Consider the following 21,730-nt stretch of genomic DNA (forward strand, 5'->3'; position numbering starts at 1 on the left):
TCTAGCTTCCTTCATATTTCGGACGCGTCATGTGAGTGTTAAATAAATTGTTAAATAGCCGGTTAAATACTCGGTCATTTAACAGAGGCTATTTATTATATTTTACCTGTGGTAATATATTATTCAGTTGGTACTACTTTGCTACTTAAATAATTGATACTTAGGGTAGTAAGAGCAGTACAGTCCCATCACGTGAGAGTGAAAATGAAAAAAAGTTTTAAACAATTGTAAAGCATGAAATTGACATTTGAAAAGCTATATTTGAAAAAGAACAAAGTGTCTCTAACAGAAAAAGAAATAATGGTATTAAAATTATTAATGGTACCTTGTTCCATTTTTCTGAAGAAAAATCTACATCATTCATCCTATTTTAATTTACTACAGATTATTTTCTTCGTTAAAAGATTCTTTAGAGTTGACTTCTGACAAAGTTTAAAATGCGCGGTAATTTTTAAAATTCATTTCCCAGCTGGTTTCGGCTTGTCCAGCAGAACTGCAAGCTGTTGTATGATATCGATAACGCTGAATCTCAACTTTAGCGAAGGAAAATTTGACAAAACCGTCGTACCTGTTGACGAATTTCATGGATAGGTTCGAGCTTGTACTCCGTTATGAATTATACAGTAAAAACATGTATTACTTTATAATTAAATGTGAAAATATTTAATGAAAGTGTACAATGAATTGTGCATAAAAGCGTATAGGCCTTTTCCGAAATTAAAAGCATTACAAACACGTGTGCAGAGCAAACAATTCTTACATGCTATTCATTATATAGATTTTCATTTTTCTATACTTTTTATAAATGATTCTAGGTGCTTTTACATTATTGTTTAAATTCAATAAATTTCTACAACTCATAAGAGCTAATCTTGTACTCTTTATAATTGCTACTAATTCTACTCTTGAATTGAAAAAATTATTTTACCTGCTATTTCTTTTTATTTAAGACTGTAAGTGGTATTATATTCGTTAAATGGTACATATTTGAAAGTAGAAGTTATAAATTTCTTTACTGATTTCTCATCATTGTGAGAAATCAATGCAAGAAATTTGCAGCGTTTGAATAATTACGAATAACTACATAAATATGATAGAGACATCCTTTTCCATCAGTTATGCACTACTCTAATATACTAGCTCTTAGATCTATCCAGAACTTGATCTATTGGAAATGTGGAAGGCAATGTGTGTATTAAAAGAAACTTAAAATCAAAATTTCACTTTCATTGCATTATATTACTTTGTGAATTCCATAATAAAAATGATTACCATTTTAATAAAACAGGTTTCCATGAGATCAATCTATTTTTTAATATGTAACGTGGTTGCCATTGACAATACAAAAGTAATAATTTGTGCCATATTTTAACGAGTATAAGAAACCCAGTCTATCGTTAATTGTTTCACTTAATTTTATGAGTAAGATTTTACATTATGCTTGCTATATTTTGATGAGAGTATGGAGTAAAACATTTATTCAATTTATCACCTGGCACATGCATCCTGTTAACAGGAAGTACTTTAACGATACTTGCAGAAATTGTTTTAAAAATGTATTTCTTTCGAATGATGTCTTGTTTACTCAGTGGACGAAAAAAGGCCTGATACCCTTAAAAATGAAGAATTCTCTATTTTCCACCTATAAACGGTTAAAGATATTAAGACAACCAGTAGTATCTTTTACTTATATTTTTCAAAGTAGATTATACAAATATATGGGTATTGTAAATAATGTAACATATTTTCATTTTCGAGTGATTTTCTGGTTACATTTTTTGTGAGCAAATTCAATAAGCATACTTTTCGGTATACAATTTTATGTTTTAAGTGGCGATTAAATCATGTATAAAAAGATATCCAGTGAAATTTGCTATTGCCAAATTTAGATCATATGCAATAAATTCTATGCAATAAATTTTGATTTACCCCCACACAATTTTCATTTTAACTAATAAGGGTACGTTCTGAAATTCATATGTCTCGTTCTATTGCATGCAGGTAAACAGGAACATAATGATACTCGTAACACCAGCAGTGAATTTCGGAAGGTACCTTAAAAAACTTCTCCAAGCTAGCCGTAGAGTCGGACAATAAAAATGTTAGAATTTTCATTGGTCAAATTCTTCATGAGAAACAATTTGAACTAATGAATGAAGATTCTGATTTTCCGAGTTTTCCGACGAACCCGACTGACCTGGGACAGGCACCTTTCTACAACTGATCTAGGAAAGAAACATCATATCATAAAGGTGCCATACCAGGCTAATGGAACTATATACGTGCCGGAGGTTTACAGAACAGCTACCTAGTAGCTATTGTATTTGAAACAGATTTCTATTTCACTGGCAATTTTTACTAATATCTCCTTCGTGCTTTTATACCTATAGTTGTTACATATTTACATAGTTCCTTGTTTATTAAATTTAACAACGTTTATGAATTTATCCTGCGATTGGTCCAGGTCGGTCTGACTGTAAGTGATGAATCACAATACAATCACAGTATTCATAGTACAATAGCATGAATCAAGAAAAGTGATTTATACTGGTTGAATAAATCATAAGGCATAAAGAATGGATGCTGAAATTCACGTGAATACGGAAAATTTACATTTGTTTACCACCCTGTAGTGCAACGAGAAAAATGTTTAAACTCAAAATTGTATACGGGAAAGGTGTCTAAGACAGCATACATTTTGCCATATTATCCACTACGCCGTCTTAGACACCTATTTCCTAAAAAAAATTAAAGGCCTAGTAAAATAATATTTCTTTTTCCTTTTTTCCTTATAATAAATTTTCTGAGCTGTTACATATTAATCGTTGAAATTTTAGTAGGAATTTTTCTAACCCACAACTTATCAAATGTAAAAATTCAAAATTAATGTTGCACACGATTTATCTCGAAACCGGAAGTGTTCGATATTTTAAAATATTATTTCATGTACATCCGGAACTACATGACCAAGTCCATGTGCCTGTAGAAAAACCTGTTTACCCAGTATATCCCGTTTGTTGGCCGATTCTTCTGACCGTAGACAAGGCGCAATTCTATTACATCCGACAGAGTTGTTTATGACACTGACGGTGTCAAGAAGAATGTAGAATAAAAATGATACGTCGTCCAAGTTATATGCGCGTCTAAGATGGCAGAATCTTTCCACAAGCAAAATCGATTCGTGAGGGGCCATCTTGAATATCCTGATTGAAATTCAGAATCAAGTACCCCATAGAAATCCACAAAATACATATTTTTCTGTCTAGTTTTCTATTCTGAACATTTCTATCCCTTTTTAGCTAACGTGTTAACTGCAGGGACACCAGCTACAAAGATATAGCAGACACAAAATATCTATGCATAACGTTTAGAAATTTATAAATAAATCGTTTTACATTACCACAATATTCACTATTGTCATAACTTTAATGCTCCACGCATTAAAGATTGTTTGAATCTGCAGTAATTTGGTTTTTTAGTTTTGGACAGCAATCTGAATACTTATTTGAATGAGTTAATAAGCTTCAAGAACTGCTTGTATATTTGCACCTTCTAATATGTCTACCGTTAAGTATAATTGTGCGTCGTAAATTTCAATAAAAGAAACCGTTATGTAACTTGCCATGTAAAAGAATTCACCGAATCCAGAGTTCCCTGATTCTGGATCTCAAATGACGGGTATGACCACATGTGTAGTCCTTATACTAATTTGTATACCCGCACACTCAATTCCTTCAAGTTATTTCATTTCACTTCTGCAATCTCACTCCGAGGTATTTTAAAGCTGCTTTTTAGAAGAAATGAGTAGATTTATAATTTCTAACCTGGAAGCGTATGAAAAAATATTTGTTATGTCCCACCATTTCTATTCACTTGATAATTGGAAGATTATTTATTATTATTGGAGATGATGAACATACATAATAAGTGTATCAACTTTGTTGTCTTGTATATATTCGTTATCTTCAGTCATGCTTTTCGACCCATTTTTGTACCATCTGCTGCAATTTGTATTAGAATCATATAAATTTCATGAAATTATCATTTGGAATTCTGACATAAACTGTTGCTATAAATCTATGTAGATGAAGAATTAGCATAAAGGGGAATCAATATGGCGTCGCAGGCTGGAAGATTGATGCTTGTATCAATTTTTATCTTTCATTTCTTCCCTTTGAAATTGATACGAGTATCAACTTTCTTTTCACGTAAACTGATTATAAATAGACTATACGCGCGATTCTAATATGCAGAATATATATCTATTTCCTATATATATATATATATATATTGTATAATAGTAATCTATGTATAGCATCTCAATTAGTAAAGTCGGTATGTAGGACTCCGTGACACTCTATCCTATAAGGTGTTCAGTCTATTTACCTCTTTAGGCTGTATAATAGTAATCTATGTATAGCATCGAGTATCAACTTTCTTTTCACGTAAACTGATTATAAATAGACTATACGCGCGATTCTAATATGCAGAATATATATCTATTTCCTATATATATATATATATATATTGTATAATAGTAATCTATGTATAGCATCTCAATTAGTAAAGTCGGTATGTAGGACTCCGTGACACTCTATCCTATAAGGTGTTCAGTCTATTTACCTCTTTAGGCAAGGGTTTTGGTGTCAATCTTATGAAAGTCTAATTTATCCTTGTTAAAATAACATTTTTTTTTTCTGTATGAACGACAATTTTTATAAGACAATGTTTACTTATAGTGATTGTTTATGACTTTTTATAAAACCGATGAGTTTTGTGCACGGTAATTTTTGGCATGTTTATAATTTATTGCATATTACAAAAATGAAAGTTTGAGTATAAAAGAAATTTTACACTTAGTCTTCAGTGATTGTGCTGGGATTGATAGCATAAAAGAAGAAATTGTAATTATACAAAAATATTAAATTAGAAAATCTCGAGTAAAAATTTAATTCTGTGGGAAAACTGAGACTCTCTCACACCTGATATTTACAGTTCTGGTTATTGTGTATGATCAATCGTGGTTTAGAAGCCATTTATCCATAGCTTTCGGCCATACTAAATTTCAAATTGGGAAGAATTAAGCGATAACAAAGAGAAATGGAATTAATGTTACACAATGACTGTAGCTTTTAGTACAATTTCTGAAATAATGATTCCTGCACGTCAATAAATATGACTGTGTATGCTTTCTAATTGTATCTGAGACTTTGTACACGTTGCTATATTAATGAACATCAATAACATTTAGAAAAATTCTGCTCCGGACGGAGATATGATGTTAACACTTGGATGGAGGCCTAAAAGACCCTGGATGTTTAATTTTTCGTGTCGCAACAATGACATTTTTATTTAGATATCATTTATTAATTAATTAATAATTAATTTAAGCGGTAAAATAAATTAATTTTCCTAGCCATATGTATGAACAGTAATAATTCCCAGCGCAAAATAATACTTTTGCATTGGTCATCAATATACTACATTGCCCATGCGAGTACTAGTGTTACGAAAGCTGACGAGACTGCTGAAGGGTTAAAGGTTGCAGATATTCATAATTTGTGGTTTTAACAGATATATGTCCTTGAAAATTTGTTTACGAATCACAGCTGTCTAGAAAATACTTTTAACTTGAACATAGATAATTCATTTTTCAATGCTCTTGTAGAAAAATATAAATTATTATATACATATGTATCCATATATATATAAGACTCATTTTTACATTGCTACACATGAGACATAACTGTACAGTAATGCACAAGGATGTTTATTGTAATATGCAATTTAGTTGCTTAACGCTTAGGTAGATATTGCAGTAGACAACTTGATGTTCTGAAAGAAGAAAATACAATTCATGAGACAATTTAGATGGTATGTTTAAGAAACAAATTATAATATTGGATGAAAAATAAAGGAGAACAAAATGTCTACTACGGACCACATTTTTTTAAATGCGCACAGTAATGATTAATCATTGATCGAAGCGAATGATAATCATCACTGAAATTGTTAGTAATCCATAAGGAAGTCATTGTAAATCAAGAGTGACCACTACTTGAATTAATAATCATTACCTTAGCTTTAATGCTATTTGATAGTTATGATGACTTTTTATATATACAATTGTCTTACGATACTAGGTCATATATTAGTTAAACTTCTCTTGAAGTTCAAGTCTTATGTAAATTTCACTTATAGAAGAATTTATGTCTGTGGAGTGGATACGTTTTAGTTTAATCGCTATTTTAATTTTATACAAACATAACATTGTCTGTACGTAATTTAAATGTAACCTTCTTGTCTGATGACAGATTTATCTGACATACTACCCAACTGAATACTTTTTACTGTTTAATTTCACATTGCCTTTGACAATTTATCCAACAATTCCAAGTTTAAATGTTTCTACAAGTATAACTAAATGTACTTTATTATTATTATTATTGTAAGACGAATTTCCATAATTGGACCACTTTCAGGATGTCATTTTGGATATTCTTTGACTTATAAGTCTACTATAGTTGAACAAAAATTTTCTTTTACCAACTTCTTTTAGTTCACAATTTTTGTTGCTATTTCGCTCGCATTTATTGCTGAATATGAAAAATAAATTTAATAAATATCATACCGATAAGAAAATAGCAGTGCAGACAAACACTTCTAATTCGATCCAAGGAATCGGTATGGATGTAAGGTAAAATTTTGATAAAAATAAATTCTATTAGGATCGCGTGAGTAAAATCTACGCATCATATTTCCCTGTCATATAAGAGCTTTGCAATGATTAATTTACCTATAGCAAAATGTCCCATTACCAATGGTATTTTGCCAAAGGTAACAGATAGTTTTCCATTGATTTCCATTGATTCACGGCATATTGCCCTTGGCAAAATACAATTGCTAATGGAACATTTAGCTATGGGTATGTATTCTTAACGAACGCGAGGACAATATAATACCAATATATTCGCTCATTGCAAAAAAACCTTTATCCAGGTCATTATTTATTTGAAAATTGTAGTTTTCTGTAAAGTACTCGCATTCCTTTGAGCGTGAGTTTAAAAAATGTCAATCGCATTTTCCGTCAACGCATAAAACCTTGGTGTAAATAAGGTGAACACAATGTTCCACAGACAGTCAGGCATTTGGTAAATTATAAATTGGAAATTTATAACATGAGGTACGTTATCTATTAACAATACAAAGATTCATCCACACCATCAGACACACTACATACAATAGTTAATGGTAATTCGACATTACAGTATGTGCATTATAGAAAATCGTTATACTAATGAAAAAGATAACTTTTAATTTAGAAAATACATACCGTACCGTACTGTTCCTTGTACTTCTCCTTTATATATAATTATATTAGCAAATAACAATATAAGATAATTTATTGTGTCATTTAATTTCACGAATTAGAAGGATATAAATTTATGAAAAAGTATTTGATTTTAAAAATCATTCTAAGATTCAATCACACCTAAAAGCTGCTTGATAAAAATCGGTAACTCAACGAAGGGACGACCGTCGCCGCAGTATGCTGGATTAGTCAACTCTCACGGATTCCCATTCTGGTTGCGCGCATACTGTCTTCTCAAACATATATTTAGACGGAAATAAGGGGTTTACTTAAAAATCCGCAATGAAACCCCTCTCTCTCTCTCTGTGAATGGTAACGCCATATTACGTAACTATATGTAACATAACATAACATAACATTTGGAATTATGAAAAATATAATAATCGATATTATCCTATTATACAATGGACGACATAGCCATTCATTCACTGATGCAAATTACAAGTGCTGCTGCCATTAGTTTATCGATAAACATTTACACCATTATGTACAGGGTATCATACATAGAAGGAAAATAAGTGTTCTTCGATTCGATCAATAATGATTATAAGTTCTTCGATAGTGTTACTACAAAAAATTTCAAAAGAAAAGTACAATTTCGTCTAAACTCAATTAATAACAAAGTGTTTCTAATGAACTGTTTTTTTTTTTTTTTTTCGTTATCTTTCCATGATCATGCTAACATACCTCCATACGTCCTCAACAGCTTTGACTTAGAAAGATCAGTATACGCATGAAAATTGGTGTGTAAGAATTTGATCCAAGAGGAAATATGAAAAAATGACATAAGACAATAAAAAGACCCCAAATCGAATTGACGCAGTTAAATATTTCCTTTCAGATCATTAATTTATATACCCAATTAACCGATAGTTCAATTTTCAACTCACATCGCATATCAACAATACATTATTCATGGTACTGTGCGTGGATGTACACATTCAAAGTTTTAAGTGGTGAAACACCACCAAATTTTGTTTAACAATGAATCTTCGCATTTCTATACTTTTCTAGGAGGATTTTCTTTTAAAGCAAAGTATTACAATGTGAAAATTTACGAGTGGCAGTGTATCTTATCCGGTATGAATCAGACTGTTTGGTAATACGGGCCCAGCAGACTTTGATTTTAAAAAAAACGTATAATAGTCAAAAATTTATATGCGGAGTCAAATCTGTAGTAAATCAGTTCAAGATGTGCATGCATTTGTTATTTATCACTTGTTATAAGTACGGATCTGTCGCTTCAGTTAACTTTCTGTTTGTTAATTGGCACGAGATTGTACTAGTGGTATGGAAATCTGCGGAACAGTCATCAATGATATTTGCAGTTGAAATTTGTGGATGCACCACAAAGAACTCCATCATCGCACAAATCATTAATATTATTTACGTATTAAATTAACCTACGGATAATAGGAATGTATAATCATTGTCTATAGATATCTACAGTATGTAAGGAAAGAGATGGACATTTATCTTGCAGTGCTTTTGCACTTTTTGCATAGCGTAGAAACCCGTTGTATCTATACTACAAAGTTTTCAGTCTTGAGAATTGCAAACCGCGAAGATACCGTGTATCGAGCATTGCGCATTTATCTAGACTGCTTTAATAATATTGCCAGGAAGTAGTGGGATATTATAGCAACAAACAAAAATTTTCAAAATAATTAAAAGCTAAAGAATAGTACAGTTTCTCTTTGAAAGTAAACAGCGTTGACGATTTAGTGTGTGCATAGTGTTAACAATAATTATCTTGTTCCTGGACATTTTTATGTCGAAAACAAAGCAATCGGCATTTATTTTTCAAAAAATATAATCCCACTAAAGTTTGATGTAAACAAAATATATAATATTGGAAAGTCGCTGGGCTCCGAGTGTATTGAGAAGAACAGGAATAAAAAACATTGATTTTGCAAATCAAAATCTAATATAAAAATACAGTATATCGTTATGCTGGAGACTTGGTTTGTGTTTAATTGTAACATCGCAGACTTTTATTTTGACTAACAACTGATGAACAAGTGTTTCTCTTTTTCGTTTTACTATTTTGCATTAATCATGTACATTTTGTTTTCATGAGTTTTCACTTTCATGTTTTACTCTTTCCGCGATCAAGTATGGTCGTAATTGAATTGTATGCCGATCATTTTATCGAGACATGCCTAATGAAACATCCAAAAATCAAATATGCCCTATATCCTTACAAAAACGACTTTTCTCCTTATTTTTTCCATTAAGAAAATTTCAAATTGAATATTTCATATTTTTCTAAGATATTATGGGCACGTGCTTTGACATGTCTCGTAAACTCGTGAAAAAATACAGATGTGTTTATTTTGGCTTGTGTTAGTTTTGAGCAAAATATGTTCGGTCTTTGTAAACGAAAACGAATATATTTTTTACGTCGAGCATATCATCCAGGTCGAAAGATGATATGACAATAAATATTCCTGTAACACCACGATGTATGAAACACTCTTACAATTCTCTTACTTACATACACCGGTATAGAAGAAAAGATGTAACCGTTTATAAATATTACGATGCACAGGTTTTCGTTTAAGAGTTAACAGAAATCATCAATCATATGAAAAGTAATTACGTAGATTTTATAACTTAAAAGATGCAGACCTGTAATTTCCTGAATCGCGTGTCGAATTATTTATTGAATTCATGATGATTCGTGAAAAAAAATTACGATAAATATTTACGTCTTACTTAACGACTCGGTTCTCACAGTTCCAATGAGAAATCACCACTCATCGAGCGCTGAACCAACATAAAGGTTGGCCTCATACATTTATTTCGTTTCTTGTCCAACAATTCCTTTGCTGCGCATTAGCTACCCTTAGAGTTATTCGAGCTGTCTCCGAGCACGATCTTCAGTTTCGTAGATAATCACAGAGTAAGAGAGAGGAAGAAAACACCTCAACTTTTCTGAAAACAAAACTCACGCACTCGCGGTGGTATACCATACTGTCAGTTTTTCTTTAACTCGGTAGCGTCTGTAATCGCGATGATACTCAAGTTTTCTTTTGCTATTAAGAAAATTAAGCATTCAGGGAATGTAAAGGATTTTCGGCACAGTCTTCGTGTATCTATTTCAAGTCTTCCATGGCGCCATAGTTAGCAAGGGACTTTTTAATCCTGAGCGCAGTCAGTCTAGCAGCAGCATTGTGGTACCAGCATTCCTTCATTACTTTGGACATCACCTGAAGAGCCTGCAAATCAATAACTTCCGGTGAACCGAACAACTTGAGAATTGATCTTTGGTGTAAATTTTGTGCGAGTAAGAAGACTGTACCTCAATCGACTGCCATCTGTTAGGAATTGATGGCCTCTGTCGATCCGTGCAAACGACTTTTCGCATTTCTTCGATTGTTGGATCGGATGGTACCAAGTCGTAGAACGGAAGTTGGTATTCGTCGTGTATTCCACCGACATTACACCTTCTCGAAATCTCCCAAAGAATTAGGCCAAGAGCGTACACATCCGCCCTCTTGAAGGAGTCAAAATGGTTCATGTTTATCGTCTCCTCTAGAACCTAGAAAGGAGAAAAGAAAGTTTTAGAATAATAAAAAAAATATTAATTCCTGTAAAAAACAGAAGCGTTAAATTAATAAAATAAAAAATTATCCAAAGCAAATTAATAAATTTTGCTCAAACGCGTTAAACATACTTGTATATAAGTAAATAGGTATTTATTTAAGAATGAAAATCATTTTAACATTCCTTATATATCCTATTCACTATTTTCGTTTACATTTTACTCTCATGATAATGCAAAAGTCCCCAATCTCAATGATTGTCACAATCTGACGTCTGAACGACGTACAGTTTCATTAACATTGATTTTTCCACCAAGAAGTTACTACTAAAGAGTTTTGACTACATTTAAAATTGCTTGCCGGTATGACAAAGCTGTCAGAATTTGCCAGCTTAAGGTCAGGATCATTGAAAAGAGTTGGAGAGTTCAAAGGCAAGCCCACTTGTAACTAGGTAATTAAGATGACACCCAAATATCTCAAAGTTAATTCTCTTCAAAAGTATTTTGGTGCTTTTCATAAAAATATTATCAATGATACCTACTTCAGGTGCCATATAACGCTTGGTGCCAACCCTGTTATTCAATTGAATATCGACAGTGTCTGTGATGACATCGTGTCTTACAGCCAGTCCAAGGTCACCAATGGCGCAGGTGCCATTAGTTTTGACCAGTATATTTTTCGATTTGAGGTCCCTGTGAGCGATTGCTGGTTTTCCCTGAGTTCCAACAATCTCCATATGCAGATGTGCCAATCCCGTAGCAATGGATAGCGCCATCCTGATCATACCATTTGTATCGACGGTAGATCGATTCAGATAGTCAAAAAGTGATCCCTTCTCGTGATAATCCGTAATCAGCCAAAGCTGCGTCCACGTACCATTATCTGGAAATATAATATCCTCGTTAATGACACAATAACAGAAGATCAAGGTAAAATAATAAAATAATAAAATAATAAAAACCATTAAACTTTTTTTAAACTTCAACAAAAAAAATTTCAAAATAACTTTTAATCTACTTTCAGTTGTAAATCGATTATAACTAAAAGATTCTAGATCCCATATGAAAAAAAACTTGAACAACTAAAAAGTTACCAAGTTTTCCTTACACTATTTAAACAACGAGGTCCAAACATCAGAGATCAGGACGAATGGAACATGATTTTTTGACAAAACCAATTTTTTCCCCTCAAATATAGCACGAAGCAATACCTTCCTTAGCTAATAAGCCTAGACCACAACCAAACGTAACTTTAAAAAATATTGTTATCAAATTTAGGTCAACTATCTAAATCATTAATTAAAACGAAATTACCTTTGTTATCAGCTGCTATAAAACCGAGAATATTGTCGTGCCTGAGCATCACAGTCTGATATATCTCAGCTTCTCTGAACCAAGATCTCTCCTCGCGCGAGCTAAAAATTTTAACAGCGACGTTTTCCCCGCGCCATCGCCCACGCCAGACCTCGCCGAATCGACCTTTCCCAATGGTTTCGACAAGTTGGATCTGACGCGCGATGCTCCGCTGAACCAGGAGCGGCAGGCCTACTTGGGAGAGGAAGGCATTGAAGAATGCGAATTTCAGTACAATTGTATGATTCACAAAAAAAAAAAAAGAAACTTAGATGAAAAACAATATAAAGATGTATGAGTCAATGACTTATCGCAGTGATAAAAATAGCGATAAGAAAATATTTATGATTACCTACCCGAACCACTGCCACTCGTCGTCATCTCAAGCATGTCCCTGATGGTGACGCCTCCTAATATCGGCCGATCCGGAGCCTCCAGGGAGTCATCCGGGAAATGCCTGGCGGTTCTCCTCCGGGTCATATGTATATGATAGATGATCATAACCACCATACAAATAATGCAGATCGGCACTGCTATGGAAAGCGCCATTTTCCACGTGGCCCACGTGACGCCATCGTCGTTCGGTGACACTTGGGTCAAACAATAAGCATTATATTCCTTGCCAGTAAGAAAAAAAAACAGCATGCGCTCCAAGACACCAGTAGCAATTTTTTTTTTTTTTCAAATAAAAATTGAAAATAACTTTCAGTTTATACATGCAAACGCGATGCAAAGCGTATCTACAAGTTGCAGGCAGGCTGGCTGGCACGAGTCTCCAATGAGGAGAAATGCTGAAGCATAGTGACAATGAAGCGTTGAAATGTCAAGCTACGAATAACATGCAGTCCAATAATAAAGCGGTTGGATGGTTGGATATTTGGATGCACAGTAAGTTTTCTGTGTCGAGCAATGGTTTCGTGCGATTAGTGTTACGAGGATCGGGTGAAAGTATATCTTGGGTTTTACGGGCAGCGAAAACGCTTTTATTTCTTATTATCAATAACTCGACGCTCGCTGCAGAGAATTTCGTTTATTTCGCTTTCAATTGCTTACGACTGTTTACAGCACCTGGTGATTCTTTAGTAACGTAATTATTTATCTATTATGAACGGCATTCGCCCACGAATATCTAAATCGGGTGACTCTTAAATATCAACAGAATCACGGTTATACGAACGTTCGATAGAAATTTTATATTTCTCTATTTCTCTAACAAGTACAAGAATGCTGCGAAATTAGCCAATATCCTACACCGTTACCTGTCGTCACGCTGAAAAAAAAAAACAAAAAAAAAAAAAAACAGAAATGGTTACTAGTGCGGTTAGCGTAGAAGATGAACGACCAACAGCGTGGAATGGTACTAATTATTTAGAAGATGGTAACAGTGACTGCTCAGACGTTAATTTTTACTGGTTTCAGCTAACGACCAATACTTCACTGCAAAGTGGAACTCGCTGCCGGGACTCCCTGTTAACTGGACTAGTAACCAATAGGAGCTGTTCTCTCTGCTCCGTGATGCTTTTCTCGTAGGTTTTTGTGCAAGTAAAAAATACCCCAGAAACAAATAACTCACTTGCGGATCGACTCGTGTTATAACGAACTTATCATTAAGTATATAACAAAAACTTTGTGTCCTTTCGCTTTAGTGTAAATCGACCTTAATGATATATATATGTATATATTCACCTACTGACGTCCAACGTTCATAAAGCTACTACTTGTTGATAAGAAAGACTACAAAAAAATCCATCCGACCTTTGTTGCTTGCAAAAGTAGAGCAACCCATTGTCGTATAATATTAATGTTTATTTGACAACAACGATACGACGCACAGCAACAAATGTCACACGCAATTATCATTATTTCCTTTCAATTCCTCTTTCGAATATAAATCATCAATTGCAATGCAGTTTTACGAATGACATTTTACACGAATAAAAGTGAAGCTTTGTTTCTTGTCAGATGTAATTTTTGCTTGTGTCATTGGAATAATTATAAACATCTGCTTTTCATGCAATAGGGAAATATATTCGTACAGCGAAACAGTCACGTTTACATTATTACAGCAGCGTACCTGAAATTCTTTTATTTTTATGCTTCGACATGTCGAGTGCACTAATTACCTAAAAGTCTTTATTCAATTATAAAATGACGGCTCGGAATTCACCTGTGACCAGTTTCGCTCAATATGTACAATGCATTTCATTGACTATATCGCAATGCCATTGTGACGTAAATTACAAGCAAATAGCAACACCATGGTTGGTCGATTAATAACAATTTATTGTTCATCGTAGTTTTCATATTATAATTAAACAATTTAAATATAAAATAAACAAATTTAGCTTGAGGCACGACCATGTCTCATTTCATGGTCATGCGTTATGCGTACGTCCATCGCCGCACCCTTCCCCTCCTCCTCCGCCGGACATATGCTCAACGCTGCTTTAGTATAAAAAAATTAAACTAATGTAAATTTTATTATCCAATTTGCATTTGAAACTTGTTTTCTTAATACATGTTCACTGGGTTGGTTCAGAGGTTCGATAAAAATTTGGTATACAGCCGTAAGCAAAAACGCACACTCACGCACGCACATTCCTTACGATATAATTGTTTTTCATTGTTTTGACTGAAGCCTAAAAAATCAATATACCTTGGTAACATTATTATTTTTATCGTAGCCCATATTTACTCGCTGGCATAATTCACTACATGCGTAATCTGTAGTAAAAAGAAGCGCAGCCCTGAACTTGAGTAAATATAGGTGACGTGAGTTTCAAATTGTCAGAGAAACTAATATAATTGGTGCAATTCGTAAATAAGTTATATCGGTTTACATCGGATACGACCGATTGGAAAGTAAAGAGTCAAAGCTTAGTAACAAAGTCGAAATTTATATTGGCAGTCCGGAAGTATTTTACCGGGTCAAAGAGGATAACACGCGAAATGATTAGAGGACCGCGTACTGATAAGCGTAATTGGAGAACTTTTAAATATAGATAAAAAGTATAATAAATAAAAGCCTTTATTTATCGATGCAAATTATCTGCTACTAATTAATTTTAATAATTTTTTTTTAAATCAACAAACAAACCATCGAACATACTATAGTGTGTCAGAGTTCTGATAAACTTGATATGCTCTGTAAAGAAGATAAATAAAATTTCATAATACGCAACATATAAATGATTAATTTTTTTTTTTTTATAATACACCGATTCTCCATAATAAAACATCGACTGGTTGGTCCCGACGGAATGAGAGTTTAAGAAATTACGACAGAACGCGCCGAGAACGTAAAGAGCGCAAATCGAAGATAATATTGAAAAAAAATTTTTTTTATTAAATCACGAATAAACGCAGATGCCCGTTTATCCAGATTAAGTCGTATTTGAGAACGATCTGTCGCACCCTTACCTGTGGCTGGCGCACCCTGGGAACAGCAGCAGCTTTCTTGAATGCACGCGTTGCTGTTAATTTGTTAAAATTAAAATTCACACAAACGCATTGACAGGTGAGGGATGTTAATAGTATGACTGTGGGACTTGATGAACTTGTTATATCAATGTATATATATTGTTTGGACGGTGAATCTGTTTTGCGATGCAACGTGATTCCTAAATTTTATATATTTTTCGATAAAGAAAAAAAAATCTTGCATTCAGCAGTTACATTGAAGGTCCAATTGTATGCTTTGTTTGGACGGATCCCCTAACGCATGACAAACCGATTGTATTTCATGCCTGCCGTGTATATATGAATTTGGTGCGACGATACAAACGATATTCAACATTGATGATTCGTCACTTACGATGACGATGATGATGACCGATGATGACGATTGACGATGTTGATGACGATTGCGAACGACCCAGTTGCCGAACCCAACACAAATAGATGACAAACATTATTGCTGACGAGCAGAGGAACAAGCGCGATGATTTAACGAAATACAAAGATCATGAAACATTTTGCGAACGACTGAGCATCGACAATTCGTCTCAACATTTTTCGTTTTTTTTTTTTTTCAACTCTGCACGAACCTTGAAATTTAATCAAAATCCAAATTATTGATTATTGTTATAATTTATTTTGACAAATTTAGATTTTACGATAAATAGATATTTTTTATCTCCTTATTTAGCTCTTCAGAAAAACTTTGGCTCGAAATTGCTAATTAATTACATCACACTTTGCCTGAGTTTTATTATGTTTAATTATTATTTATGCAATCGCGTAGGCATTATCGTGACTGATACAAAAAATACGATGCCATTTTACATGATTATAAACAATAACTTGAAATATTAGCATTCTCTCATTCAGAGACCTTACAAAGTAGTCAAAGTGCATGCGGAGTAAAAGCTTTAACTTGATAAACACAGTTTAACGAATCGTTCGGCAATTATGAGTTTTTAGCAAATTATGTAAAAAATTTTTTATCACCGTTAACAAGAAATATGTGCATAATTAATAATAATTTTTCTGTTTGTTCTTATGTTGATGCTCCCTGCCTCACTATGACACGCAGTTACGATTAATACAGCAAAAAATTTTTCCTCTACAGAAGATCCTCGTTCATGCAAAAAAAAAACACGTTTGCCACCTACGCAGCTCTAATATGAATCCTTGATACATAAAATGACGTAATTTTGCAAAATCTCGGGAAATCAAGAAGATTTGTGCAATTTATTATTTGAATTTTACAAATCGATCCCACTTAAAGTGTTTTCCTGATAAGTAACTTTTGCAAGCACTGAAATATTAAACTTTAGTATTTTCCGAACACGCATATACTAATATTTAAAATGTTTTTATCAGTAGGTATCCTATGTATGTGACAAGTGTTAAAAAAAAATTTGGATTTATCGTTCAAAGTGAACTTTACGTGAATTCTCATAAATTTTTAATTTCTACGGAGAAACTTTGTTTCGTGTGAAAATTCGCGACATGGTTATGCGAAACTTTTAATGGGATTTTTTTTCTGAACAAAAATCATGAATTTATGATAAAAAAATAAGCAAGTACACTTTACGTGAGTCTCTTTGTAGAACTTTCGCAAAAATTCTATTTCGCGACTTTTCTCATCTACGGATGAAATTATGTTTTTTCTGACGTCTGTCGCTTTTTATGACGATACGACCACTTTTATATTATTTTAATGTGAAAAAATGTCTATTACATATTTTTTTTTCATTGCTTCTACGTTTCTAAAATTTACTGTACAAACGTCAAGAACTCTCGACAAATATCTTACTTTACTGTACGGGATGCACAAGAAAAGTATATAATAATGTGGAAGATATTAATTGGATACTAAGTGTCAACTTGGACTGTCACTCGAATGTCAAAATTCATCGAATCTTATAGATCATCCCATATTTTATCTCAAACAATTAATGTAAAATCATGGCGCCCCTTACGGTATATTATTTCTGGTAGCGCAAAAAAAAATATTGAGGATCTCCTGAATACTGTAAACCAAATTATAAAATAATATTAATTTTTAATAATATACAAAAAACAACATATAAAAATATATTTCATTACATTGATATATGCAAAATAAAACAGTCATTATTTACAACTGTGCATTTGATAATGATTAAAACAATTTTATTTTTACTGACAAAATCAGTCTATGATTATGTCTATTCATAATTGTTCAAACAAATAGCAAAGAAATATCGAGCAAATTATTATATATGCATATAAATTTCGGAATCAAATTTCGAAATTGATAACATACTTCAATCAAAAAGTTTCGGATTATTCCAACAATAATTGACAACGTATGTAATTGTACAACGTACCAATAAACTGTCTAATCGATCATTTATCCCAGAAATTATTGTAAATAACTTTGGCAGAAAATTCTCTGTACATTTACTACGTATAAAGATAAATACACTGACGCAAACAATGAAAGCTATTAAAATTAATTAAAATCATAATTAGCCGATATATCAATAAGTCCATACAATTATAAATTGACCAAAAAGCTGTGATACCAAATCAAATCGCTTTCAAAGTTTCAAAATTTCAAGATCCGGAAAAAAATTGTAGACACAAAATGCCAAACCGGTTTTTCATAAACTACCTTCGATAACGATAATTCAAACCCAGCCAGACAACCAATATTGGACAATAAACTCCGATTAGATAATGATAAAAAACCAATATTTTACAATATACCAAAGTCAATGTTTTACAATATACCTTCTACTCATCGATATAACCTTTCGGCATTATGAACGTTGTCCAAAAAAAAGGTAATGTAATTAAGAGTAAAAAAGGTAATATCCAAAAAGCTTTATCACCGTGACTCGTGTGAAAAATACGAGTTATGAAAAAAGTCAGATGAAAAAATCAATTAAATTCGTTAATTATAACGAGAAAAAAGGTTTGATCTTAACGATGATTACCTGATTGGCGTCAATAAGAAATTCGAATACTATTTTAATGTCCGCATCGAGGATGTCTGAAACTTTTGGATCGTAGTCTGTTAAAATTCCAAATAAAAAACAACCCATAACCATGAACCATCGACATACAAGTATGAGTTCCCTAAATGAAAATGACGCCTGAACAGACGACTGCAGTTGTGTGCATAAAATCGAACGAATAACGTCTGTGCTGTATTCCGAAAATATCGAAGCCATATTGAGGCAGAAGTAAGATACGCGCAAAGATGACATTATGGTCCTGGAACGTGGTAACAACGTATGGTGTGACGTAAGACAAAGACACCCCAAAATTTATGCAACGAAGCAACATCATGAACAGTGGCGGAGATTGTCATTCACGTTCTTCGTACAAGATGCTGACATGTTAGGCCTCCTTCTTAACAGTATGGTACTGTAATATCATCCTCATACCCTTCCATACTCCACTATTTCAAAAGGACTTTCCTCTCTCGTCAGCTTATACAAATGAACATACATTTATAAAAAAACAACGTAACAAACGAAATGTAGGAGAGCAAGGAACGAGGGACAATAAAGGAAAGAAAAAGAAATTTGGAAAATTCGGATAACGAAAAAAAAAAAAGTATTAAGGAAAGGAAGGATTAAAAAAAAAAGGGAAAGGTAAGAGGAAGATAAAAAAAAAGGGATCCATAAGTGACAGCCACGAGATCAATTCCACTTTGAGGGGTCATCTCCTTGTGGGTTACAATACGAAAGAGCCCCCTGAAACGTAGAACTGACCACGTGGCTCACGTGATACGTCACACAAAAGCCGCGCGATTCGCTTCCAAAAATTGATTTTCCCTTTGTCGATCGCAGCAACGTTCGAACATAGTTTGTACGGAACGGCCATATGCCACAGAGATTGTCGCAGTGAGAGAAAAAAAGAAGAGTCCAAAGTGCATTCTTGATGCAGATACAATATATCGATTCTCGTAAAACACACGACGTACAAGCTCTGTAGCAACGTGATCCGAGCGAATATCGTAGATACCTCCATCGTGAGGATTTGGCGAGCGAGAAGTGTCTTGCGGCCGATTCGAAGAAGATAAAGAGGGTCGAAGGTCAAGGTTGCAGTAATCCGCGTGGTCGCAGCAGACGATAACGAACTCGCTGACTGGTGGGACTCGGGCAGTTGTGACGTTTGTGTTACACCAAACGGAGTAAGAGGGTGCCGGGAAGAAGTGCCTCTTATCGTAACACCTGTTAACAATTCCACAACACTCCCCACTTGACTAACCGAGTATCCCCGCATAGCATTGTTACCAATTTCCTAAAAATTCTTTTAGACTCCAAAACACATTATCCAATTGTAGAGCGAGACGCGGGACTTCCGTCGGAACATGCGTAAGTAGTCGTCTCGTGCCTAAAAATTACGTCTTTACAGACTGCCATCTGGCGGAGCTCAAAGTAGTAGCGCGACACTGAATAGTTCCGAGAGAAGTCCCTTAAGAGTCGAGAGACGTGAAAAAACATAGACATTTAGAGTTCATCAAAGTTCACGGTGAACGTCGTTGGGGGTAAAATCCATATCCAATGGATAAAGGAACAACGACGTAGGAAGGATATCCGGGATAAAGGAATAGTCTAGGTTATGAACTGCCATAAAAAAATACTAGTGCAAATATAATTATTAGTTCCTAGTCAAAGAGGACATGAAAACTACGAGAACGAGTGAGCGCTAAGAGACAGCGAAGGGATTAAGAGATTATAGCGATAGTAAGAATGAGGGGAGAGGATCAACGTACAGATGTATAAACAATAGAGCGAAAAAAAAGGTAGTATACAAGGCGGGGGTATTATTAGTGGTAAGTCGTAATCCATAGTGAATTCTACGTCTACTGTGAGAGAAAAAAGAACTTATCCGGTGATCGTGGACGCGCTTACGGACGCGCTTACGGACGCGCTTACGGACGGGCTTACGGACTGGTCTTGAGAAATTTTCGAATAGTACGAGAAAGATCCGTAAGCGCGACGATCGATCGAGACTAGTTTGTGAGTGGGCATGCGCAGAGAGAGAGAGAGAGAGAGAGCTTAGCTTGAATTCGAATAGATATCCAAAAGTAGAAAACCGCATAAGAGTGAAATGGAAGAAGGATAGGGCTCGATTCATATAGGCAGAATAAGAGAGAGTGAAAAAAAAAGAGGAGCCTACAAATACGTGTATAAAGAGTACTAAGGAGTTTAGACAAACAAACTTTATCAACAGTTATTAGCCCATTGTCATTAGGAGGGCCAACGGTACAAGTGAGGACTCGTGTCTGGTTAAGATCTTTTTTTCTCTATATGTATGTAGATTTCTATATACATATGAAAAAAAAAAGAAATTAGTAAGATCCCGTGGGTACCAGAAACTGTAAGTAAGAAAACAACAAAATTTATATATACACAGATATATCCTTCTACATAGAGCATTATACAGATTTCGTAGCCAGCTAGTAATACGTGGGAGTAGTACAGAAACAAGAGAATGACATGCTAGCACCGCTACCAGGTCTCCCCATCGAGAACTTACAATCAAGTAGAAAAGTCAGATCTGCCAACGGTAGAGAATTGAGGAAGGAATACGTGGAGGAGAAGAAGAAGATAGATGAAGAGAGTAATGAAGGAGACGAATACTACTCTGACGTAACGCAAATCTCCAAAGGTGGCAACGGCGCTGGTTCTGGATTTTTCATTGACACTGGTTCATCGAGAATAGTCGATTTCTTTTTTTAAATCCAGGTTTTTCGCCCCTCTTGGCACAGCTATGCCAACAGACCTCTCCGGGTGACACACAGCTCAGGTATGAAAATGCACGCGCCGCGTCGTAGTAAACATGCGAACAGGACACTGACGTTCAACGAATGAACTAATCTCACGTTACCGTGTCGATAAACCGGTAAAATAAATTGACAAAACTATCTACTCATTCATAGGCAATGCACAACGCTAAAAAATAAGTATTCTCACAATGCCGTAGAAAAAAAAAAAAAAAAAAAAAAAAAA

At 34.0% G+C, this 21,730-nt stretch overlaps 1 protein-coding gene across 6 annotated transcripts in view; it reads right to left on the reverse strand.

Moving 5' to 3' along the window:
* Positions 1-6,058: 6,058 nt before the first annotated feature.
* The window catches only part of LOC107267576 (TGF-beta receptor type-1), a 29,298-nt gene continuing 13,626 nt past the window's right edge, over positions 6,059-21,730 (reverse strand). For 2 of the 6 annotated variants that reach the window (XM_025084914.1, XM_015739482.2), the window contains exons 3-8: positions 19,737-19,945; positions 12,629-12,862; positions 12,234-12,467; positions 11,462-11,802; positions 10,677-10,916; positions 6,059-10,593 (exon numbers count right to left, since the gene is read on the reverse strand). In XM_025084914.1, coding sequence (XP_024940682.1) covers positions 10,471-10,593; positions 10,677-10,916; positions 11,462-11,802; positions 12,234-12,467; positions 12,629-12,862; positions 19,737-19,945 — 1,381 coding nt within the window. In that variant the 3' untranslated portion in view covers positions 6,059-10,470. The remainder of the gene's footprint in view (positions 10,594-10,676; positions 10,917-11,461; positions 11,803-12,233; positions 12,468-12,628; positions 12,863-19,736; positions 19,946-21,730) is intronic. The other 4 variants (XM_015739480.2, XM_015739481.2, XM_015739479.2 and 1 more) reach the window with 3 other exon arrangements.

This window comes from Cephus cinctus, unplaced genomic scaffold (genome assembly GCF_000341935.2).
Source record: "Cephus cinctus unplaced genomic scaffold, Ccin1 Ccin1_scaffold0413, whole genome shotgun sequence".
Taxonomy (NCBI): domain Eukaryota; kingdom Metazoa; phylum Arthropoda; class Insecta; order Hymenoptera; family Cephidae; genus Cephus; species Cephus cinctus.